Genomic DNA, 26,253 nt, shown 5'->3' on the forward strand with positions numbered 1-26,253 from the left:
TGAAGGATATATATCAGGAAATTTACCTACTTGGAAGAGAGATACGATTCCTTTTTGATGTGTGCAGGCCAGAGATAATCGTTTAATGTAGCATGAATGGAGACATTGTATGCTAATGGTCAAGGAATAATGTTTGGAAGGTTGCCAGGGTTATATTTTAATATACTTTTGAAATTTTGACATTGATAATATCAGAGAATATGCAATGATGATGAGTGTGCTTAGTGAAGGACTGTGAGCCATTATTTTAAACATGTCATACAAGCTATTATTAGCAGCTTACATACATTCTGACAAGTTTACTGTGAATTCTCTCCCTAATTGGAAGCAAAGATGCCTGTTTGATGTTCCTGAACACATTCTGCACTTTTTAATAAAACTAAGACAGCTGAAAATGTGTACTTTTGTTATATTTGTCTGGATAAAATGGGAATGTTTTCCGAATATCTGAACTCATCATGCTTCTCGCGACATGGCACCTTGAAAAATAGTATTGGGGATTTTTAATCATCCAATTCAACTCTAATATACATTCACTAATTCAGTCAGTGATTTTTTCTGCAGGTTACATCTTTACGCCAGTAGATGGCGACAAGTGCTGCGAGCATGTCATGAATCATTGGGTCATTCACTCACTCAAACGATTCATTAAAAACAACAAATCGTACGACAAAATTCTTATATTGCAGAAATAGTAGGCTATTACTTTTATTAATAGTATAATAGAAATAGTAGGCTTATACCATTTCAAATTCATACGTATTCCCCCGGTTTCACAGAAGGCTTAAACCTAATCTTAGACTAGAATGCATGTTTAAGCTGTTTTAACCAAAGCATATTTTAAAATATATCAGTGCCACTGCCATTGTTTTGTCTCAAGATAATATCACACCAGTAATTTTCTAAGGCACGTTTATAAAAACTACTTAAATGTTCTAATGAGGCCTAATCCTGGCTTAATCTAAACCCTGTCTGTGAAACCAGGGCATTATCCAGAGTAGGGATGGGTTATTAACGTTAATGCTTTTTCCTTTTCTTTTTTCTTTTTGAAAACGCACAGAAAAAAAATTTTTTTTGTAACTGCTCGCACAACTGTTTATTTTTTCCTTTCATTTGTCATCTCATTCGTTTCTTTGCTAAATTTTCTCATGTCTGCTCATGCTAGTTAACGTTAATCCACTCCCTGTTTTGTTTTCTCACAAATGTAGCTGCTATGACTTTTGGAAGTGCAATTTGATTACCATATGCAGTTTAAAGTTGAATTAGGTAACCTTCCATGTCATTTCAAAGTGTACACGTGCAGATGTTGATCATAATGAATTTACTGTTAGGCCCATAAATAATAATAGGGATAAACAATATTTAAAAAGTATATAATTTTTTAACACATGACTAATTAAAAATTAACCACAAACATGCTAAATGGGGGATATCTATATCTAGCATAAAATGTCCAGAACGTCGTCTCTCAGTTGCTGAATGTCGCGCAACAACGTTGCTACAGTCCTGTCCTTTCTACGTTATGTTGCGAGCACGTAGACAGCGACGTTGCCATACCATAGTAGAAATGCAACGTGCCACAGACGTTGCCACAACGCAAATGTATTTGCTGGGTGACCCTTAAAGATTCGTTCAAAAACGCCTTTGAACCGCCACTATATTGATAAACAAGTAAGATGAGTCATGTTCGCTTGTTTACGGCATTCGAAACATCATATTACTTTTACTAATAAAGATAATATTTCAGTAGGCTGAAAAACATAATTTGACTACATTCCCCAAACTACTTCCTACACTTTACGTCACTGCCCAACCCGCAGTTCCTTAGTGGATCCTCCGGACTAAACGGAGCGATGCCAGCGACCATGGCAGACACGGCAGACACAGAGGACCCGGGTCCAGGCGCGGCTACTGACCCGGACACCACGCGCACAACCCGGCCACACTTCGTCTCGTTCAGCGAGACCGTTCAGCCAGCAGTCGGGATGGTTAGTCAACTACTGAGCCAGCAGTCGCTGAAGTTCGACAAAAACATCAAACAGGCCTTCTACAACACGGGAGCGATGATCTTCGTAGCGATCTGTTGCGGAGCATCGGTGTTGGTTTACTTCATCCTGGAGGCTTTTCTACGGCCGCTGCTGTGGGCAGTGCTGTGCGGCACTTTCCTGCACCCGTTCAAGTACTCGCTCGCCCGCCTCGGCCGCTCTTGGCTCAGCAGGCTGCAGGACAGCGGGACGCCGATAGTAGTGGGCACTCTGCTGGTACCGGTGTGGTGTGTGAACTACGGGGTGGAGACACTGGGTGAAATGGTCATAGATCGGCTCAATGTACTGCTGGCAGTTGGGGCTGGTGTACCCCTGCTTTATTTCTTATATCTGTTCTGGAGCGTTATTGGCATGCAGGTGGTCCTTAGTCACGTCTGTACCATAATCTGTTTCGGCCTGGATTGTTTCAGCTATACGTGGGTGAGTTAGTACTGTGTATAATGACACGTGAATGGGAAAGAGACACGCCTCCTGTCAGACCTTGCACAGGTGGACGGGATTGTGAAACAGGGACTGTTAAAAATTTACTTCTTCATAGTGTAAACATATGAAAATAGAATAATGACACTTTGATACAAATGTAATAAAAATTTGAATGTATATTGTGTAACATTGTTTGCTGTAGGCTATATGTATTGAGCGAAGCCTGCATGCATCAACAACTTTCTTACACTAATAGATTTCACATAATTTTGTCACTGTTAGAGACGTTCTGTCTGCGCCTCTTTTCATCCGTCATAACCATATTTTTACATTGCGAATCTGTCAACCATTGTATGGTCGCAGCTGGCTTCAGATAACCTAACCAAGTGTAAATATGTTTTTATACAAAAGTGTGTTTAAACACATCTAGTCATGTGAAATATCAACATTTCTTGAACCAATGCTTAATATGTCTGAGTAGGAATTGTGTAGCATGACATCCCAGATAGCAAAAATATGGCCTTGAGGTTACACAGCCCAAATGATAGGCAAAATCATAATGCATATTTTAAGTTCTTCTAAAGGTTACTAGAACTCTACAGGACTAAATTTCACCCAGACCTTCAATTTAATGACCTCACTATCTGATTTATTTATTTATGTTTTGCTCTCTTGTAGGGCTTAATTTAATTCATACAGGTCATGTGAAAACTGTTCAAATTGTCATTGGGAACAAATGCCCCCTTTAACAGAACCCTGTGATCTGCTTATAACAAGAAAACACAAAGCTCATCTGGCAGTGGAGCTGGATTTTATTTAAGAATGACAGAATTTTCATATTTGGTAGAACTATTCATTTAATGAAAATGTGTGTGTTGATACACTCTTGCAGTGCTTATGAGGGCTGGGAACATACTGAGGGTTCTTGTGATTATAAATAGATCGGTGGCAAATGTTTGGTGTGGGTCACAGTAGTTACCAGAGATGTCCAAATGTTCTCTCTCTTTCTCTTTGGCAGGTTGGCACGTTAGTTGTTGGCTATGTGTTGGCAGTGGCCTTTAAGTGGACGCCTGGCATGGAAAGATACTTGCGTTCCCTGTCTGTGCCTGTATGGTCAGCTCTTATTTTCTACCTGGGTAAGACCCTTCTGTTATGAAACAGTGAATGATTCTGTTTGGGTTTAATGTGGCATATCATGTAGCATATCATGTAGTGGTTGACCGACACCGATGTTTTGATGGTCAATGAGAATACCAATATCTTAAAGAGCAGAGTGGTCAATAGACAATATAAAGCTTGTATATATGATATCACACTCTTTAATTTAAAGCTACACAAGATAAACAGTAAATAATATGTATTATTTACAATTGCTGCAATGAAATTTATATTTAATTTACATATTTTTTACAAAATTGATAATGAATGATTTATTTAATAATTTGATAGGAAGTAAATCTGTAAAAACAGATAATACTAATAATAGAAAGGTAAGCTCTTTAGTTCTTTTTCATATAGGCCTACTGTACAGTGTACTTTGTATAGCAGTACTGTCAAATAATTCATTAGATAGAACTGCTACTAGAAGGGTTCCCATTCTCTATTTTTATTAGTTTACTGTCTTTGTTTAATTGTAAGCTGAAAGTTTAGCATTGACCTACAGTGCTGTCAATGAAGGAATGCTAAAAAAAATCTCCCTCTCTTTTTCCAGTCTCTCTGACAGGGTCGTGGCGGGTGCCTGTGTTTGTCGTGGTGCTGTTACTGCTAATAGTGGGCTCTCAGCAGAAGCCTGTTGTTCCAGGGAAAGGTGAAGAAACAGAGGCTCTCATACCATTTAGCTCTGTTCTTGATGTCCTCTGACCTTCGGTCCTCTCCTCTCTCTGTATAGGCGAGCTGCCTGGTCAGGTTCTCTCCTTTGCTGCTAATACGATCTTCATGGCAATCTCCTGCAGTAACTTCAGCCATGCTGAGAAGATACAGGAAGATACAAGCACCAAAGAACAATCCAAAGGTGGCACAGAAAAAAGCAAACAATGTTTAAAGTTATTTGCAGTGCTGATTTTGTGGGAAAGTCAGCAAGATTCTGTGTGGGTCTGGTAATGACTTGCTCACAAAAGCAAACATCTGTATCCATTAATAAACAGATAAGATTATGATGGATGTTATTAATGTGGATTATGAGGTAGTTTAAGCCTATCATCAAGTGTTGTCAGAAATATTGATTTTTCGATAACAATTACAGGAGAGAAGAGAAAGTGCAGCTGGCATCAGTGTATCAATACAGTGGAGTATGAGCATTGAAACGGTTTCAAATATTCCAGTATTAATATGCTAATATTACAATAGTAATATATTTCTGTCTTATTATTATTATATAATCCCTCTCAGAGATATTGGGCCTGAGGAATCTCAGACAACAGTTTCAGTTGATAAAAAATACTTTGATTATGGTCAAAATAAATAAACTTAGATGCTGGACAAATTTTATGCCCTCAATGGTGTGGCAATTTTTCCCTGTGGTATCGAAAATTGTCTTAAATATTGATATTTAGATAAGGTATCAAAGAAAGTTAGAAGTTCCAGCATCTTCTTGAACACTACTATCTTCATTAGTAGAGATGCACCGAAATACAAATTCTAGGCCAAAACTGAAACCCGAAAATTCTGGATGCACCGAAACCGAAAATGCTTTTTTAAAAATGACTTATTTCTTATTTTAAATTAGCTTTTTTTTATTTTAGACTTTTTAATGAAATTCACTAATCTTAATGATACTGAATTTAAAAAATACAAGCCAATAAAATAAAATAACCACACATTTATTGAAAGTAACACACTCAAATTGGACAGAAAATATATTAATATTAAATATCAATATGTTTTTCTTTATTCAGTTCTATGCAACAGAATCAGATTTAACGGATTTCTTTTTTGACCAATTATTCAAATAATGTTTAGTCCTACAAAGCTATTATTTTCAGACATTGTGAGCAGAGTGTATCGGGGAGTGGATCAGTAGCGTCATTTCACCAGCGTTGCCCAGCCCAGCTGTACCAAACCACAGTTACAGTAGGGCTATTGCAAACAGAAACAAGTATTATACTACATAGAAATTTCATGTTGGCACGTTATTTGAGCAGACTTTGCTTTTCCGATGAGCATGAGCGATACATGAGTGGAGCGTATATTGGAGCCCATAAAGTGTAATATTGAATGGAGCGTCCTTAATCATTAGTAAATTTTGGTGCATACCTAAATCATTATTAAAGTGGATTTTCCCCTCTTCTTCCCTTCACAGAGTTTATGGACTCTCCGAAGGCGGTCTTCAGCCGGAGTCGAAGCAGACTAGAGTTCAGGGGTCTCCAGCACAAAGAGAGGACCAGTGATATCTACTTTGTGCTGCTTGCGTGGGCTATAGTGTTGGTGCAGGTCTGGCTCAACCTCTGGATCTTACAGTTACTGCCCATCCCTGTTGCTGGTAAATTTTGTGTTCATTGTCCTGAGGTCACGAGTGTGAAGATAGTGTTCACATTTTCACGAATGAGTGCTATGTTTTCCAGTTTGGGTCCTGAAGAAGATGTTTGTGCGTTTTGGGATGAAGGACTTCGCTGGACGGACTCTGGTGAAATGGTGGTCGGCTTCTGAGAAGTTTGTCAAAGACAGACAGGATGCTCTGCTGCCTGGACCGATCAAAGGCTTAGCTCAGTTCTTGCTTCGGGTGGACACTAAGGTAACACCTCACGTAGATACACCCACACAAAAGTGCTCGCCTCTCTGTTGACCCACTGTCTTTCACAGCACTTGCCTGCTGGTAGTTGTCGCCACATGTGCACATTTATTTTTGGAGGCGACAGAGATCTGTGATTACAAGAGGAACTGAATGTGGTTGTGGCTTGCTAATTCTTGTTTTTACTTGCACAACTAAGGCACGAAGTACCCATAACTGACTGAATAAAAGCTATGGAGTTCTGTTTATATCATGACTTGTAGAGGCATGTGGGACAAAATGAATTTTTCAGCATATGTATTTTCAATGCGAATGTGTTTTTCCATAAGAAAATCGTGAGCTTAGAATTATAAGGTTCTATCTCCGTTTAGGGTAGTTCTGAGATATTGAGCATCAAAGTTTTTACATCCCAGCTGGCAAAACTGTTATGTAGTATAATCTACTATTATAGCTCAACAAGACCATCACCCTACAGGTACTTTGAGGATAGAATATCAAAATCCTGGCACATTTGGAAATGGGATTTTTTAAGATGGCCCAAATGGAGATAGAACCTTATAATTCTGAGAGCTCTGATTCTGTTTGGAATTATAAGGTTCTATCTCCACTTTTACAAATAAAACCCCACATTTCAAAGAATAAATGTATATAACCATTGATTTTAATCAATTTATATATTTATAATACAAGCACACAGCTTGTAGTATATAATATAATATATAATAGTATAGTATACATCAAAGCCAAGCAAGTTTGTAAGAAAAAAAATATATATTTTCAAAGAACATGGACATGGAAAAATTACAGCTAAACAAAAAATGTTTTCTTCACATACTACACCCCACTCCTCTGTACTGTAAAAACATTTAGGAAGCATCTTACATACATTAAAAACGGTTCATTTAGTAGATTAAAACATACAAAATATTGTGTAACATCATGAAAATTATGTTTTCATCCCTTTCCACCCCACCCCCTCTGTGCTCTGAAACATTTTAAAAAATGAAAGATGGATTATTTAGAAAGAAAGATAGATTAGTTAGAAAGATAAAAAGAGGGATTAGTTAGAAAGAAAGAAAGAAAGAAAGATGGATTAGTTAGAAATAAAGATAGATTAGTTAGAAAGAAAGATAGATTAGTTAGAAAGAAAGAAAGAAAGAAAGAAAGATGGATAAGTTAGAAAGAAAGAAAGAAAGAAAGAAAGATGGATTAGTTAGAAAGAAAGATATATTAGAAAGAAAGAAAGAAAGATAGATTAGTTAGAAAGATAGAAAGATGATTAGTAAGAAAGAGAAAGAAAGAAAGATGGATTAGTTAGAAAGAAAGATAGATTAGTTAGAAAGAAAGAAAGAAAGAAAGATAGATTAGAAAGAAAGAAAGATGGATTAGTTAGAAAGAAAGAAAGAAAGAGAAAGAAAGAAAGAAAGAAAGAAAGAAAGAAAGATGGATTAGTTAGAAAGAAAGAAAGAAAGAAAGAAAGAAAGAAAGAAAGAAAGAAAGAAAGAAAGATGGATTAGTTAGAAAGAAAGATATATTAGAAAGAAAGAAAGAAAGAAAGATGGATTAGTTAGAAAGAAAGAAAGAAAGAAAGAAAGAAAGAAAGAAAGATGGATTAGTTAGAAAGAAAGATATATTAGAAAGAAAGAAAGAAAGATAGATTAGTTAGAAAGATAGAAAGATGGATTAGTAAGAAAGAAATAAAGAAAGATGGATTAGTTAGAAAGAAAGATATATTAGAAAGAAAGAAAGAAAGAAAGATGGATTAGTTAGAAAGAAAGAAAGAAAGAAAGAAAGAAAGATGGATTAGTTAGAAAGAAAGATATATTAGAAAGAAAGAAAGAAAGAAAGATAGATTAGTTAGAAAGATAGAAAGATGGATTAGTAAGAAAGAAATAAAGAAAGATGGATTAGTTAGAAAGAAAGATGGATTAGTTAGAAAGAAAGAAAGAAAGAAAGAAAGAAAGAAAGATTAGAAAGAAAGAAAGATGGATTAGTTAGAAAGAAAGAAAGATTAGAAAGAAAGAAAGATGGATTAGTTAGAAAGAAAGAAAGAAAGAAAGAGAAAGAAAGAAAGAAAGAAAGAAAGAAAGATGGATTAGTTAGAAAGAAAGATATATTAGAAAGAAAGAAAGAAAGATAGATTAGTTAGAAAGATAGAAAGATGGATTAGTAAGAAAGAAAGAAAGAAAGAAAGAAAGAAAGAAAAAGAAAGATGGATTAGTTAGAAAGAAAGAAAGATGGATTAGTTAGAAAGAAAGAAAGAAAGAAAGAAAGAAAGAAAGAAAGAAAGAAAGAAAGATGGATTAGTTAGAAAGAAAGAAAGAAAGAAAGAAAGAAAGAAAGAAAGAAAGAAAGAAAGAAAGATGGATTAGTTAGAAAGAAAGATATATTAGAAAGAAAGAAAGAAAGAAAGATGGATTAGTTAGAAAGATAGAAAGATGGATTAGTAAGAAAGAAAGAAAGAAATAAAGAAAGATGGATTAGTTAGAAAGAAAGATAGATTAGTTAGAAAGAAAGGATTAGTTAGAAAGAAAGAAAGAAAGAAATATAGATTAGTAGAAAGAAAAATAGATTAGTTAGAAAGACAGAAAGAAAGATGGATTAGTTACTTCTAGAAATTAAGATAAGAAATAAAAAAAGAAAGAAAGAAAGAAAGAAAGAAAGAAAGAGATTAGTAAGAAAGAAAGAAAGATTGATTAGTTATTAAGGATAGATATATAGATAGATAAAGTTTGAAGACAGATAGAAACAGTTTGAAGATAGATAGATAGATAGATAGATAGATAGATAGATAGATAGATTGATTAGTAAGAGAGAGAGAAAGAACGATTGATTCGTTATAAAAAAAGATAGAAAGATGGAAATGCCATCTTTCGCCGGCTTCAAATGTCCAGGCTAATGTCCAGCCCTTAGCTCTGTGTCCAGGCTACAGAGCTAAGAGGTGGGTTTTGATTGGTCCGTCCGTGTTCATTCAGGGTTTTGATTGGATATTGAATCTACTGGAGATAGAACCTTATAATCCCAACTCGGTTTATGTTTTGTGAGATGGAACCTTTTTATTTTATTAATAACTACTAACAATTTTTTTTTTTTACAAAAATAACACCACACAGGCATTAATAAACACATAATGGATCAGATTATGTCAAAAACTCAATTTCGACCAAAAGTGGAGATAGAACCTTATAATTCTAAGCTCACGAAATGTCATTAACCTAATTGTTGGAACACAATTAAATGCACTTCCTGTCTTTTTGATTAGCTGAGTATTTGCATAGTCATGTTGTATTTATAGTTATTGTTGGTAGTTTTTGTTTTCCATCTATTGTTTGAGGTTTATGATGTGAGGAAGTCAACTCAACATTCTCAAAAATGTGCCCACAGTTTCTCATTCCCTCTTTCACTGTCTGAAGTGAATGACAACCCACAGTTGCAGTCAAGATGAAACCCTACACCTCTAAGAAACCGTTTGCCCTTACCCATAGTAATCCAGTAATGTAACCCAGTGTCTGACTTTAGTTTTGCCTTCTTTCATTCTTTCACTAGTCAATGTTGAGTCACACATGCTGTCAAAAGCAAATCTATTGAAAATATGCTAGGGTCCAAAATGAACACATTTGCCCAGAAGCTAATATGAGTAAAAAATTTGCTTTATTGAAGACTTAAAATTATTACTTGCCAGTAGCTGGTGACTTTATGAGGATCTACAACATAATGTAATACATGACCTAAACTGAATTGTTGGAAAGATAATCTGACCTTCAATGATGTATGTTACACAAGCAATTCAAATCATGATACTTTTTTCAGTATTAATTGATGAATAGAAAGTTCAAAAGAACAGCATTTATTTGAAATAGTAAACTGATCGAAAGTAACAGTAAAGACATTTACAATGTTACAAAAGATTTTTGTCACTTTTTTGATCCCAAACCAAATTGTGTATGTGGAAAGTTAATCCATATACACATTAATGTGTGCATTAATCACCAGAACGAATAAATTTGGAACAAAATCATTTGTCTTTGCTTTTGTGAAAGATGCACAGTTTTGCTGTGAGTTTTCACTAATATGCACAGAAAAAAAAAAAACTAAATAAAATGTGTTCTCAATAGAATGAAAACTATTAGTTTTTGATAAAAAAAAAAAAAAATATATATATATAGTTTTGTGGCTGGTATTAAATTAAATATTTATGTCAACTGAGTTTTCTTAATTCACTCACCATTAGCAGATGTGGCAAAATGTTAAACCTTGTAACTGTATCTGTAACAAAAAAAAATTTTATTCGACTGGTATTTGCTTTATATAACCATCATATCCATCATTGACTGTCCACAAGAATGAAAGGAGGTAAAAAAAAAGATGAAGACACTTAAAAAATAATAATCGTAGCAGATCTTTCTTTTGTCCACTTTTAAAGCCCACCAAATCACACCTTCTCTAATTGTTCAGTATGAATATCTTCCTCAAATTTCACCGTCCAAGTCTTGTTCTGTTTTTGCCTTGAAAACACGTTGAAAACACTGCTTTCCTGCATACTGATTGGTTGTTTGTAATAACCGTTTGTCTCTCTGTCTCCCTCCTCAAAGCTCTGGCATTGGCTTAACAAGCAGGTAAATCATTTGTGCTGGCAGGTGTACAAGAGAAAGAGAAAGAAAGAAAGAAAGAACAAAGGGGAAGAGAAAGAATGACAGTGTGCTTTCATTAGAAGCTTTGGAGTGATGCGTTCCCCTCCCCACTGTCACCCCTCCATCTTTGAGCTTCTGCTTAGCTCACTGGCTGCTCCTGCTGTGTGGCTCTTTGCGCTGTGGAAGGGAGCATGCGCTCTGGATGTGATTGAGATGCTGACACACTAACTGTCAGGAAAAAAATGCAGAACAAAACCCCAAGAGAGCCCACCGCCTCTTCCACAGCTCTTGAAGTGTGCTGGGCTGGTTGTCTTCAGAGTGTGTGAGATGCATTCAGGGAGAGAACAGACAGTGAGAATGGAGGGTTGGGTGAAGGGATGCTCTGGTCTGCTGAGACCAAGGCTAGTGGTGTTTCTGGGTACTTCAGGTACAGGCAGGTTTGGTAAAGGGGTTTTCTTCTGTCTGGTCCTAACTAGACACTAGTTAGGTATAAGTGATTGTCTTCATTAATGACTCCACATAGGAAACGCCGCACACCACACAAATAGAGCTCTGCATGGGAAACTCCACTTCACTTGATTTCAGTAGATTGTTCCCTTTAAGACTAGTCATTTCACTCGGCGGCCATTTTTGAAACGCCTCTCAGGCATTCAAGTGCAGCTCCTATCTCTTTGAATGGGGAAATAACAAATTCTCCAAAAGTCTTTGCCATTAAATTACAAATTTGAAATCACCAATGAAATCTGACAACAACTGTCTTATACATTTTTTTTCTAAATGCTTGAATCATGACTGAGCGCGTGTCTCTGAACACTGACTGCTTGTATTGGAACCGGAGCTTCTAACGCCAGCTGCAGTGATGTGATTACATTACCAATTGGCGATTGGCTCTTTTATTTAGAAGGTGGATCTTATTCTGCCATATTGCGCGTTGAACTTTCTCCCATTCATAGTAATACGAGTGCACCGTCTTTCTGTATATAAAGGCTTTGGTTTAATTTTAGCATGTTGCTAAGCTAACAGCTTGATGCGCTAACAAGCACGCAAATATTGAGTAAAATCTCATTTTAATTATATAACTTATTTACATTGATGCTTTTCAGTGTTGAATGAAATTTAGTAATAATAAGTATAAGTATAATATGTGAGAATATAAATATAATATATCTATGTACACTAAACCCTTTAATTTTTTGAAAGAAAAGAATATTCAGCAAGGCTACATTAAATTGATCAAAAGTGACAGTAAAGACGAGTAATGCTATATTTTATTTTATAAGCATTTCTCTCTCTTTTTTTTTTTTTTTAAGTTTGTTTGAACTTTCTATTCATCAAATAACCTTGAACTTTTTTTATCACGATTTCCACAAAAACATTAAGCAGCAAAACCGTTTTTAACATGAATAATAATAATAAATGTGTCTTGAGCAGCAAAATCAGCATATTAGAATGATTTCTAAAGGATCATGTGACAATAAAGACTGGAGTAATGATGCCATCACAGGAATAAATGACATTTTCAAATATATTCGAATAGCAAATAGTTCTTTTAAATTGTAACAATATTTAACAATATTACTGTTTAACTGTATTTTTGATCAAATAAATGCAGCCTTTGTGAGGATAATCTTTAAAAAACATTAAAAAAATCTTACCAACCAATTTTTTAACTGTAGTACGCATTTCTCTAGCATTATCGGCCTTAAGTTTACATTTTCTTTATATTTGCTTGTTGCAATGCATTTCTGTGGAGAATGTCTTATGGAACAAACACTTAACAAAGATTAATTCCAGAGAATTTCTGGAGAATATCAGCACTAATAACAGAATATTTTGTTCACCATTGTGTTCAAAGCCTTTTAAATGCGCATTCCATCTTATTATGCATGAATATAGGTGTGTTGTTTCAAAGGAAAAAAAAGTTATCTTTTTGTAATCTTGCTTTTTGATGTTTTTTTTTAAATGGAAACCAAACAATGGGAAACCAAACAATTATCTATATTCCATCCTGCAAAAATTTAGCAATATAAATTTAGAAAGAGATGTTGGAAAGACTTCAGAATTCTTCAGAATACTCTTATTAGTTCTGTTGTTAGTTTGTTTGTTTTCTGTTTGATGTCATTGTTAATGTTCTATATATCATCTCCTGGGTTTTGTCCGATTAAGATGAATCTGACTGTGGCTCAACAGGAGCAGATGGTGATGAAGTTATTTTCAGGTCTGATAGTATGTCCCTCCCCTCAGGAATCTTTTGGCATTTGCCAGCATTACTTTGAAACTGTGTATCAGGCCCTTAACGTTTTGAAGAGGGAGTGATGCGGTTCTTTTAGCCTGCTGTTCTTTTTTAGTCTTTAGTCTTTCTTTTAGTTTCTTAATGATGTGCTTTGTACTAATCCATCATCAACATGACCAGTTTTGTGTGTGATGTTAACACTTAGTGCTAACAGGAACAGGGAACAGGATTAGACATGCAAGTGCCGCCCACAGGGCCGACAGAAGCTGGGTGAGCAGAGAAACCAAGTCCACCTGCCAAAAACAAAAATATGCCCACCACCTCCTGTTTCCTGACAGCTGTTGTTAGCCTGCTGTTAGCTCATTCACTCTGTAGTTAGTCTTGCTTAGTCATCCGCCAGGTTAGCGGATGTAAAATAAAGAAAAGTCAGCATGATTTTGGCTTATACGCCAGTTACATGTGTGAATTTTCAACAGAATTAATATTTTCACAGCCTAAAAAAAACCTCAAATAAGGCTGGAAAAATGAACCTCTCTGTGCCTTTCTGAAGCTCGGAACTCATCCATGAATCCTTTGCTAAGTTTTTAAAGGAACAGTTCACCCAAAAAAAATTTTTTTTTGTTAATAACAACAGTCTGTTCCTCACACAAAACAATCGCGGGGCTTTAGAAAACTTTTTTTTTCTACCTTAACAGAATAAATAACTTCCCGCTTTGATTTTTATTGCATTATTATTTCTCCTGTTAACCAAAAGTAAACAAGGATAATATATTTCATTGTTGAGTGAACTGTTCCTTTAATTGTTTTATTTTTTTACTGAAAGAGCATTTTACTTTTAGGTTTTCAGAACCAAAGGAATGAACACGATTGCTCCTCAGGTTTGGCAGAGGGAAGCAGGTTTCTGTGTTCTCACACACTTGCATGAATGATCAGACTTTTTGTTGAAACTGATCTCTCTTTCTCTCTCTCTCTTTGCAGATGATCGTGTGGCTGGAGCGCTCCTTGGATAAGCTGATCAGTATTTTCATTATCTTCCTGCTGGTAACTGGCACACTGCTCATGGCCTTGCTGCTCACAGCTATGGTACAGTGTTTCCAAACCACTGTCCTTGGGCGGATTATTCCACTGCGTGAAAGACACGGTCCGTGACTGATCCCAGCCTCCGCGCACATCATCTCTCAACGATTGTATTTTTGTTCACAGGTGCACCAAGAGAGTGTTCATATCATAGAGGTCACCAGTAACCTGATCAACGAGACTGTGTCCAACCACCCAGAGTGGGCCAAGTAAGTTGAAACACACAATTAACATACACTGGAAGTTCGGAATCTTCTCGAAATGATGCATAACCGTGTGTGTGTGTGTGTGTGTGTTGTGTGTGTTTTGTAGCTGGCTCCCAGAGGCCCAGGTTGTTCAGAAGGCTTTAAACTCTGCTGCCACAAATGTTTACCAACATGGAAGAGAATGGATCACACATAAGGTCAGAGTTAAGAGTTTACAATGCTCTTGAAGACCACATGAAACAACATTTATAACAAAATTAATGAGACGGATAAATGAAAGGACAAAAATGACAAAAAAAATGCACCATTACAAGTACCAGAACAGTGTTCCATACAAATCTTGGGCTATATTCCAAGTCTTCTGAAGTATGGTAGTTTTGAGAAACAGACCAGAAGTTATTCATCTGCTTTTAAAATGTCATTTGTGTCATTTAAGTATGCCCTCATTAAAAAGTATTATTTAAAAAAGAGTACTAATTATGGAAATAACATACTTTTAAAGAATATACATTTATAGAATAGACACTTAGTTGCATGTTAATTTCAATTCAATGAAAATGTATTATAGTTTAAAGTTTTAATAAATGCAATTAACTGAACTTCAGAGTGCTTTTTTGACCCACTTAAATGTAGTATTGAATAACACAATAACAGTAACTCACTTTAGTATGTTAACACATTAAAATAAATGTACTTCTTTAAAACATGACAAATAATCATTAAAACATGAATTAAAATGTACTTTAAGTATGCTTAAGTGGCCTTTTATTTCATTTATATTATATTATCTGCAAGTACAGATTTAAAAAAAATGTGGTAACACTTGTACATTATACATAATTGCATACAATTAACCCTCAACCAAACACTAATCCTACCCTAAACGTATAGTACGTACATGTTGTTTATTAATCTTCCTCAGTACTTAAATATATAATTACACTGTAACAATGACACCTTAAAATAAAGTGTAACCAAATATGCTTTTGTAGTGTACTTAAAATCTTAAGTGGACATTCAATACATTTGAGTGCACTTTTTTGCACAAGGGTGTGCATATACAAATGTGACATGTTCGGTTAGAAGAAAAAATAATCATCGGTTTGTTAAGGTCAAAAATATTTTACTTGATTTTATCGATACAATCATGAAAAGTACGCTATTATTGATCAATATTTTTTATGCTCAAGCAACCTTGGTTACGTCAACAGAAAAAAATGTTTTAGAGCTGGAGAAGTTAGAAAACAAACATTTCTTTTTGTTAAATAACAGATTACTCAATTTAACATTTAATTACAAAATTGTATTATTATTTGGAGTCAAATTTGATTTTATGTTCAAGTCCTTAATATTTTATTCTTTATGTCTGTGTGTAAAATTGAATGAGCATGTATGTGTGCATTGTAGCTTCATAAGATGCTGGGTGATAAAGTAAACAACACGGCCGTGATCGAGAAACAAGTTCTGGAGTTGTGGGACCGTCTCTATCAGTCCTGGATTGTTAAGGTAATAACAAAACCTTACTCGGTCACACACAATCACTAACTTACATTTTTTGTTGTATTCCAGTCAGTGTTTTTGTTTTGTAGAACGTGACTCATACTGGACGGCACCGTGGAAACAAGCAACATCTGCACAGGCAGAACAGCTGGCTAGGGGACATACTGGACTGGCAGGACATCGCCTCGTTCGTGCAGGAGAATATTGAGACTCTGCTCTCGGTTAGTCTCCAGTGTGTGTGCGTGTGGATGTGATGGGGAGTGTCTTTATTTGGCAGATTAATGAATATGCTGTCTTCTGCGGTAGATCTTGGAGTCTCTGTGGGTGGTGATGAGTCGAAATGTTGGTTTGCTGATATCCACAACAACCACGCTGGTCACCGTACTGTTCCACAGTGGCACTGCACTGCTCAACTTTGTCCTGTCTCTGGTAATGGACACACACACACACACACACACACACACACACACACACACACACACACACACACACACACACACACAGTTGCATTGATGGGATGGGATGTTTAGTGGTGATTTTAAGTATTTATTGTCTCTCTGAACGTATAGGTGATTTTCCTGACCACACTTTTTTACCTGCTGAGCTCCAGTGGTGAATATTATAAACCTGTGAAATGGGTAATCAGCCTCACACCCCTCTCCCAACCTGGACCCTCTTCAAACATTATCGGCCAGTCTGTGGAGGAGGCCATCAGGTACACATGTCCATGTGGAGCTTTGGTTTGTCTTAAAGCAGTGCTTCTCAACCCTCTCTATATAGAGAGATTTAACATAACTATATATATATATATATATATATATATATATATATATATATATATATAGGAAAATTAATTAGTTAATGTACTTTAACTTTCTAATAAAAATATTTTTTTTATTTAATATTTAATTATTTAATATTTTAATATTTACTTTTTGCTGAGCCCCCTGGTTGAGAACCACTGCCTGAAGGGACATTTAAGGTTAAATGCAAACATGTTGCAGTTTCCACAAACAATGCTTTTACAAACTGATGAACAAGTGAAAACTAAAGGCAAAAATGTGTGTACAGTAGCAAGTCTGTATGAGGTGGAAGCAGAATTTAGATCTTACAGGGATAGTTCAAAAACGGAAATCCTGTCATCATTTACTCACCCTCATTTTGTTCCAAATCTGTATTACTTTTTTTCTTCTGTGGAACACAAAAGATGATACTTTGAAAAATGTTGCCTTTTTTTGTCCATACAGTGAAAGTCAATTTTCAGTGTTGATTGGACCCCAAAGTTTTTTAGAATATCTTCTTTTGTTTTCTGCAGAAGAAAGAAGGTCATACAGAATTTTTATTTTTGGGTGAACTATCCCTTTAACACCAGTTAAAGACGCTGTACTTTGTGATCACCACAAGAGGGCAATACTGTTCTGCTTTCTCTGCCATTTTTTCCATTTGTACAGATAATTTAACAGAGATCATGATCGGAACAACTGAAATGGGGGTGAAATTGACTGCTATTAATATGCTGGTTAAGAATTTCGAAGGGGTTCATCTACAGGTAAGGGTGACCCAGAAAATGGAGAATGAATGGGGTCACAATCTTGCTGTAGCGCAGAGGTGCCCTTGAGCGTGATGCTTCTCCGGTGGAAATTAGCATAATGTAATTGGCTTAGATAAAAACATCTGTTTTTTTTTTTTAAAGCAGAATAACATCATTTTCCCTCCATAGACAATGTCATGAGCTGTGAAAGTGAAATGAGGAGAGGAATTCACTGTTTCCTTAAAATGTGAGCTCAGTGTGTATGTGTGTATGTGTGTGTGCGCTGATGCTGCCATCACCCAGAATGCACACAGATGTTCCATTAGACCTATTTTTATGAGCGCTATCACAGAGAGACTTATTCACTCTGACTCCAGTCAGTGTTAAGCTAACTGAGAAAAGAAAAGCCCTCTGTGTTTCCACTCTCTCTCTCACCATGTTTTCTTTGCAGGGGTGTGTTTGATGCCTCTCTGAAGATGGCTGGATTTTATGGCCTTTATACTTGGCTTACACACACAATATTTGGCATCAACATTGTCTTCATCCCCTCGGGTAAGACTAAAATACACACAGACATAAAGACTTTTTTGCATGTGGTGTGAAACAGTCCTTATTGTTCATTTTGTTGTATATACTATATTTTATCAATAAGATTTATTTGAAAGAATTTGATACTTTTATTCAGTAAGGAATAAGGATGCATTAGATTGATCAAAAGTGACAGTAAAGACATTTCTAATGTTACAAAAGATTTCTATTTAAAATAAATGCGTGATGAATGCGTGATATAAAATAATGTACAAAAGAACCGCAATCTTGGTTTCCACAAAAAAATTAAACTGCAAAACTGTTTTCAACATTGATAATTATAAGAAAGGTTTCTTTAGCAGCAAATCAGCATATTAAAATGATTTCTGAAGGATCATGTGTGGCTGATGGCTGCTGAAAATTCAGCTTTGCCACCACAGGAATAAATTACATTTTAAAATGTATTCAAACAGAAAAAAGTTCATTTAAATTGTAATAATATTTCACAATATTGCTGTTTTTACTGCATTTTTTATTAAATAAATGCAGCCTTCTTGAGCATTAGAGACTTCTTTGAAAAACATTTAAAAAATCTTAGCAACCACATACTTTTTGAACGGTAATGTACATTTATCTGTCCATGTCATACTATTCCCCATCTCATATTTGTCTTGCCTCTCTATCTTTTGCTCTGTGCAGCAATGGCAGCCATCTTAGGTGCGGTGCCGTTTTTGGGGACGTACTGGGCGGCACTGCCAGCGGTGTTGGATCTGTGGTTGGCCCAGGCGGAGGGAGTCAAAGCTCTGCTGCTTCTCTTCTTTCATCTGCTGCCAACATATTTCGTTGACACGGCCATATACTCCGATATATCAGGGTGTGTTTGTCTCTTTATACTTACTTTACATGTACAATCTGTGGTGTCCAAAACTGGTTGACAGTTTACCATTTTTTACTAACCCATATATATTTCTATGCAGAGGTGGACACCCGTATTTGACAGGTCTTGCGGTAGCAGGTGGAGCGTACTATTTGGGTTTGGAGGGTGCCATCATTGGGCCCATCCTGTTGTGCATATTGGTGGTGGCATCCAACATCTACAGCGCCATGCTAATGAGCCCTAGCAGCAGCCAGGCAACTCCAGTGCAGAGCCACTTCCCTGGACATCATAGCAGGTGATATAAACCTCGGCTGTGTCTTTGTTAACTACTTTTTACATTGTATTCACCATTTGAACTCTTTTTTTCATCATTTCTCAGGTCATTTGCAGAAACCCCAATGCAGCTGAAGAGAAGCAATGAATAAAAGAGACACCTGACCAGCCTGTTACACTTGTTAACAGCAGCCCTCGCTCTGGGCTACCCCTGCAAGACTATGAAAGACGAAACTTGCGGATACGGAAGCTTTCCGTATCTTCCCCCTAAGGGTTCACATGGCAACAGAATTGCTACATTCTCTGCAAATGTGGCTCTAATAGCACATAGCCTAATCATGGCCCTCTGCCCTCTGTCGCCCTCTGTGCTAATAGTTCACTTAGCACTGAAAATCCGGGCACAAAAAAAACCCCGCTACGCCGCTTGCACACTCCAGTGCAAAGTTTAGTTAGCACGCCTGTGCTTTGTCCAGCACTGTACTGGGGAATTACGCCAGTGCTATAACGTTACCTTCAGTTAGCACACTAACAATACTACATGTTTACATCATGCTTTACTGTAACAGCTCACCAGGGTCCCAGTCATCGGACCATGTTTTCAGGCTATAGATCACTGATAGTTTTTGTTTGTGGTTGTACTGATAATTTATCCCATATTGTGGATGTGTTTGGCACTGTTAAATGGTTATATATGTGTGTGAATGAAAGGATGTTACTCTTAGATTTACTATTCAAACATTTGTTTAAAGTGTTACATCTTTCGGTTTCCATACTTTCAGTCTGTGTATGATTTGATTAGATGTTTAAATGATCTCAACAGGATGATCTCCAGGAGTAGGACTGAACAGCGCTGAGTCTGACCTATACAAATATCCTATATAAGGTGGAGTATTTGTTTATGAACAAATATACTGTAAAGTAGCTTTGACTATAACAATGTGAAACTAACTTAACACAACAAACTAGTCTGAGTTCATATTACCTCAAATGTCTTAATGAATTTTTCTCTGGTTCTGTTGGCCATGCGTGAAGTACATTGTAATATTTATGTACTATTGATCTTTCATATGCATTTCTTTATGTGTTGGATTTTATTTCATTTCTATACACATAACTTCCTGCTTAGGAAAGATGTTAAAATCCCTGTTTTTTATTCATATGTGGCCATTCCTCTATTAACCTGTTAGCAGAGATACACTGGTAGGTAGAGCTGAAGGCAAAGAGAATGATTGAATGCTGCTGGCTGCTTGTGTACAGATGAGGAGAGATGCCTTTAAGTCAAGTTTGAATGCATTGCACTGAATAGATAAAGCATAATATTTCCCAATATTATTGTTTCTTTTTTTCTTTTGGCCAGGCTATTCAAAAAGCCTGTTCACATGTTCTTTTAAAGATGTTTCAAGAGTGAAAGTGGATGCACTTTTTTTCAGTTCAAGCCAAATTAGAGAGTATACACTCACCTAAAGGATTATTAGGAACACCTGTTCAATTTCTCATTAATGCAATTATCTAATCAACCAATCACATGGCAGTTGCTTCAATGTATTTAGGGGTGTGGTCCTGGTCAAGACAATCTCCTGAACTCCAAACTGAATGTCAGAATGGGAAAGAAAGGTGATTTAAGCAATTTTGAGCGTGGCATGGCTGTTGGTGCCAGACGGGCCGGTCTGAGTATTTCACAATCTGCTCAGTTACTGGGATTTTCACGCACAACCATTTCTAGGGTTTACAAAGAATGGTGTGAAAAGGGAAAAACATCCAGTATGCGGCAGTCCTGTGGGCAAAAATGCCTTGTTGATGCTAGAGGTCAGAGGAGAATGGGCCGACTGATTCAAGCTGATAGAAGAGCAACTTTGACTGAAATAACCACTCGTTACAACCGAGGTATGCAGCAAAGCATTTGTGAATCCACAACACGCACAACCTTGAGGCGGATGGGCTACAACAGCAGAAGACCCCACCGGGTACCACTCATCTCCACTACAAATAGGAAAAAGAGGCTACAATTTGCACAAGCTCACCAAAATTGGACAGTTGAAGACTGGAAAAATGTTGCCTGGTCTGATGAGTCTCGATTTCTGTTGAGACATTCAGATGGTAGAGTCAGAATTTGGCGTAAACAGAATGAGAACATGGATCTATCATGCCTTGTTACCACTGTGCAGGCTGGTGGTGGTGGTGTAATGTTTTCTTGGCACACTTTAGGCCCCTTAGTGCAATTGGGCATCGTTTAAATGCCACGGCCTACCTGAGCATTGTTTCTGACCATGTCCATCCCTTTATGACCACCATGTACCCATCCTCTGATGGCTACTTCCAGCAGGATAATGCACCATGTCACAAAGCTCGAATCATTTCAAATTGTTTTTTGAACATGACAATGAGTTCACTTTACTAAAATGGCCCCCACAGTCACCAGATCTCAACCCAATAGAGCATCTTTGGGATGTGGTGGAACGGGAGCTTCGTGCCCTGGATGTGCATCCCACAAATCTCCATCAACTGCAAGATGCTATCCTATCAATATGGGCCAACATTTCTAAAGAATGCTTTCAGCACCTTGTTGAATCAATACCATGTAGAATTAAGGCAGTTCTCAAGGCGAAAGGGGGTCAAACACAGTATTAGTATGGTGTTCCTAATAATCCTTTAGGGGAGTGTGTGTATATATATATATATATGCATGGTTTTATGTTTATTATTATGTAAAATACAAAAAGAAGTGTTTTGTTTAAATGCAGAACTAAAATTGTTTTAATAAATCTGAATTTTCAATTGGGTACATCTGTATCATTCTGGATAAAGAAACTCAGTGTAAAATTGATTTGTATTTTATAAGGCTTATTTAGGAAATTGGATGTTGCAACCCACTGAATATATTTTTAGGCATTACAGAACACAATTCCTGAGTTGATCTTAAACCTCTGAATATTCACAGTCATGTTCAAATTATTGACGTTTAAAGCGTTTATGCCTCAGTCAATAAGTAACTTTGCTTTTCGATGCACATAACTGCTGGTCTAGGATCAGTTTTCTCCGTAATAACAGCGTATTGATGATACCGATTTTGGTGATTGCACTGTTGTCTTGAAAGCATCAAAGGTTTCTATTTACAACGTGTTTTTTCAGCATATCATTAAGCCGGGGACGACTAGGTGAAACATTCTAAGACTGGACTGAACACACTTACAGACTTACAGACTTTCCAACGACTGGAGCAGATTTTAAACACGGACTGTGAACATCTACTGAACGCAATTGTCTCTGACTCGCGTTTGGGCATGATCAGTCATAAGGATTCTGATAGGCTAGGCCATGAAGGAAAGCTTCTAGAATGAGAAGTTTGACCGTAGTCAGACACATGTATGAATATCTACAGTATATCTGCAATAGACTTCAGCAGATGATTTATGATAACAAGTTACCATTACTGCGAGTAACGACACGCTGACCGTTGCAAGATGGCAGGCGCGCCGACGTGCCTGGAGCGGTGGAATGTGGCATCTACATCTATGGTGAAGCATCCATCTGTTGTATCCTTCATTGCCGAGGAGACGGACGCATAGGCCTATTGAGGCCGCATTTGAAGGATCATTTGAATGCGGCCTTCGAAGGATGTAGCCTCTGAATCGGGACACAGTGAATGTTTCCTTTGACCCCAGATGCCATCTGATGAGTTTAGACGTTACCTGCCATTCCTCACACCATCATATCAGAAAGCTATAAATTGCACCACCTCAGAATAGATTGAGGTGGGATTGAAATTGATTGCCATTCACTCTCTCAATTACACTGAACTGGGCTATTGACTATCTCTCTCTCGGGTGCAGTGTGAGTGAATGAGAGACGCCTGACCACTGGTTGCCAGCCGTTCTGTATAATACGGAATCGTCCCGTATTTAAGGCATCAATGAAGTGTCCCGTATGAAAGCCATACGGAACGTAGTTTGTCCCGTATTTTCAGGCATACGATCTAAATTAAGAATTAACCATTTCTTTGAGACAAATCTTTGTTTGATTTGCAAACATAGCCTTTCGTGGAAGGCTTTAAGACCCAGCAGAATCCTCTCCCGGCTGTCGCTCCCGCTTCACAGCCATCGGGACTCGCGCTAACGGCAAATCCATTCTTTCACTGTCCGCGTTTTGATTCCGGCTAATCAGGGGTGCGTTTCCCGAAAGCATCGTTGGCCAACTATGGTCGCAAGTTCATCGCAATGTCCATTGAACTCTATTGGTAACGACGGAACTTGCGACCATAGTTGGCCAACGATGCTTTCGGGAAACGCACCCCAGTTTGGGCGACTACAAACAACGTCATTATTGTTCATGAGTCCAACATTCAGCAACGCAAGAAAACATGCAGTCTACCTGAGGGAAGACGTTATCAAAAATCTTTCATTTAAGTTAATGTTAAATAGAGAAAAACATTTTACATTAAAGTAACTTAGGCTACTTTTGACCTCGTTATTGAAACACAAAATAACCAATAAAATCTCAAGCACCAAAAGCAGCCCATACTAATCATATAAGTTCTCTTTATCTGGAAAGTATGCACATTTATTCATACTGGTTCTGGTTGCAAAAACATTTAGGCCTCAAAATTTTAAGTGCCATTGTTTAAATATTTTTTTTTAAAAAAGATGTTTAATTATTGTGCTTTTAAATTTTATGCCATTTATGTATCTTCCTGACCAAAAAAAAAAAAAAAAAACTTTTATGTTTATCGTTTTGAATAGAGGTTGATGATACAGTAATATTCGTTGGTAGCTATACTGAAAATGGGTCAAATTCAACAATTTGAACATGGAGCCACATTATTTCTATGGGGCTGAACAATATTGGGCCTTTAAAATGAAGATTACAAAAGAAAAGTTTATTAAGAATGAGAATATAGAAGGATATTAAGATATCTTTATTACTTTTAGAGTTACAGGCACACATACTTTGGAAAAATACTATTTATGGCACTCAGTAATGTTCAATTGTGTTGATAGAAAAAAACCAAGATACATTTCTAGTTTCAACATTATTTGTTCTTCAGAAAATGTGCGACCATTGAAAATGTAAACTAATTTACTCATGGAGCCACATTAACATTCGGCCTTAAAAATTAAGAAACCAAAAGAAAAGTTTAAGAATTAGAATCTAAAAGGATATTAAGATATTTTTAATATGTGTTGCAGGCATGCAAACTTTGGGCAAGAAACAAAAGTACTGCTTTTTCCCATTTTTAAAATGTCACCGTTGGCATAGCTATAATGAAACAAAGATGGTTAAAGTCAAACAATAACAATCTCTGTGTAAAAGTAAAATAATGCTGCAGTTTTAAAGTCATTTTAACCCCCCTGTAATCTGACTCCAAATCTTAGGTGAAAATTGTCATTTTGACCCATTTTACAAAACTGTAAATTACTCAGTAAATACATCCATGATGTAGCCTAATATTTTGGCTTTCTTCTTCATTTACGTTTGTCTTTCTTCAGAATATTTTCTTTTAACAAAATCAAAAATTTGAGCTGGGAAAGTTTCTTAAATTTGGTTGATTTTTCCGAAATGACCCAAATGTGTTTGTCTGAGAACCTTTATACATCTTTTGTACACATATTCAACTGCAGATGCTGAAATGATATGCACTGTGTGGTACACTACAAATATTTTGGGTGTCCCTTATTCTGTCCCTTATTTTCCTATAAAGAACCACGATTGTCCCTTATTTTCCTTTCCATAAGTTGGCAACCCTAACTGTAAGGCAGTGGATCTCTGACCTGTTAAATGAGCATTATGAACATCAGGACGAGTGGCTTCGGTTTCTGATTAATAGCCCAGTGTTCCATTTTTCACAGTAGCACCTCAATGCAGTACACAAGATCCGGGGGGAGGAGTCGGATCTTATATAAGGGGTGGAGATTGGTAGGTTTAGGGGTGGAGATGGGTAGGTTTAGGGGTGGGTTTAGGGATCAGGGGGTGGAGACGGGTTGGTTTAGGTATATGTAAGGTGGGAGGAGTTGGATTTTATCCGACTCCTCCCCCCGGATTTTATGCTCTGCAGTGAGGACCATCTCATTTTGCATACTTTTTTTTTTTTTTTTTTTTTGTCAAAAGAAGAAAGTCAAAAGAAGAAAATATTTTAATGAAATAACTGACTGTTTAAAACTGAAATAGCCTAATGCTTTTTTGAATACTAACTTATCTGCAGTGATAAAAGTTGTTTCAAAGGTCATGAGCAGCAATTATTACATAAACAACATATATTACCAGAGGAACCAGTTAATTCCAAACCTTACGCTACTCACTAGTCACTGTTCCAGCTAATTCAGCAAACCAAGTCTTCTATTCTGCCTCATAACACAAACGTAGTACATGAGAAGAATCAGCAGTTTGAAAAGAGGAAATGATTTTGGGGAAACCAGACATTCAGGCTCAGGAACAGGGATACTGCATATTAAAAGCAGGATCTTGTCTGGTACTTTATTAAAATCTGCATTTAATATGAATAATTCGTTAAACTAAAAGATGCTATTTTATTTTCAACAACTATTAATATACTTGAAAATGTATCCTAGTTTAAAAAATAATCTTCAACTAAAGATGGAAATATGGAATTAGAATATCTTTTAATGAGTTTATCCAATTCAGTTTCCACAAGGCAAACAAACACTGGCTAATTAAATCGTTAGTAAGTGTTCTTGTCAGTGCTTTAATCTTTTTAGTGCAGTGGTGTGAGATCTTAGAGTTGAGCAAAATCTGAGTAAAATGAAATCAAATCCTAACAAAGACAGATGAATTATTATTTTTATTTTTTTTACCTTAGCACCATGGCCTTAACCTGACTATCTGAAAAGGTCTATGGCACCCATGCTTCAACACCACCAAGAGATAAACCAAAGCAAGGCAAAACTCTAACCATGAAACAGTTTGAATCTTGCACTTTTGAAGAATTATCATTTTGATCATATTTAAGCTTAAATATCCAGCACAATAGTGCTATGACATGCCTTGCATGGTGCCCCACTGCGTCACAACCTAATGACCACTGCCATGGAACTAAATCAAACTTAGCATTTCTCAATAAACTTGTTTATTAATAATAAAGTGATATAGCAGCATGGTTTTGGATTTGTGGATCAGTTTTTTTTAACCATGAAACTGTGTGTGCGCGCACATGAACAAAGATCATAAATGCTAATGGAGAAGTTGGACTG

The 26,253-nt window shown here is 36.5% G+C and overlaps 1 protein-coding gene across 3 annotated transcripts; it reads left to right on the forward strand.

The window, feature by feature from the left end:
- Positions 1 to 144: 144 nt before the first annotated feature.
- On the forward strand, positions 145 to 21,831 carry tmem245 (transmembrane protein 245). Of its 3 annotated transcripts, XM_079895022.1 has the most exons (18): positions 145 to 2,465; positions 3,487 to 3,604; positions 4,180 to 4,275; positions 4,357 to 4,479; positions 5,767 to 5,946; positions 6,029 to 6,198; positions 10,788 to 10,811; positions 14,038 to 14,142; positions 14,263 to 14,345; positions 14,449 to 14,539; positions 15,750 to 15,848; positions 15,932 to 16,063; positions 16,149 to 16,271; positions 16,412 to 16,557; positions 17,825 to 17,925; positions 18,601 to 18,775; positions 18,879 to 19,073; positions 19,158 to 21,831. In XM_079895022.1, exons 1-18 carry the CDS (start codon positions 1,854 to 1,856, stop codon positions 19,201 to 19,203), a joined length of 2,619 nt encoding a protein of 872 aa, XP_079751148.1. In that variant the 5' UTR covers positions 145 to 1,853; the 3' UTR covers positions 19,204 to 21,831. The 3 variants fall into 3 exon arrangements, with proteins under 3 accessions (XP_079751148.1, XP_079751149.1, XP_079751150.1); XM_079895023.1 differs by lacking the exon at positions 10,788 to 10,811; XM_079895024.1 differs by lacking the exons at positions 17,825 to 17,925; positions 18,601 to 18,775; positions 18,879 to 19,073; positions 19,158 to 21,831 and adding an exon at positions 17,294 to 17,403.
- Positions 21,832 to 26,253: the final 4,422 nt, after the last annotated feature.

The sequence above is a fragment of the Squalius cephalus genome (genome assembly GCF_949319135.1).
Source record: "Squalius cephalus genome assembly, chromosome: 15".
NCBI classification, from domain to species: domain Eukaryota; kingdom Metazoa; phylum Chordata; class Actinopteri; order Cypriniformes; family Leuciscidae; genus Squalius; species Squalius cephalus.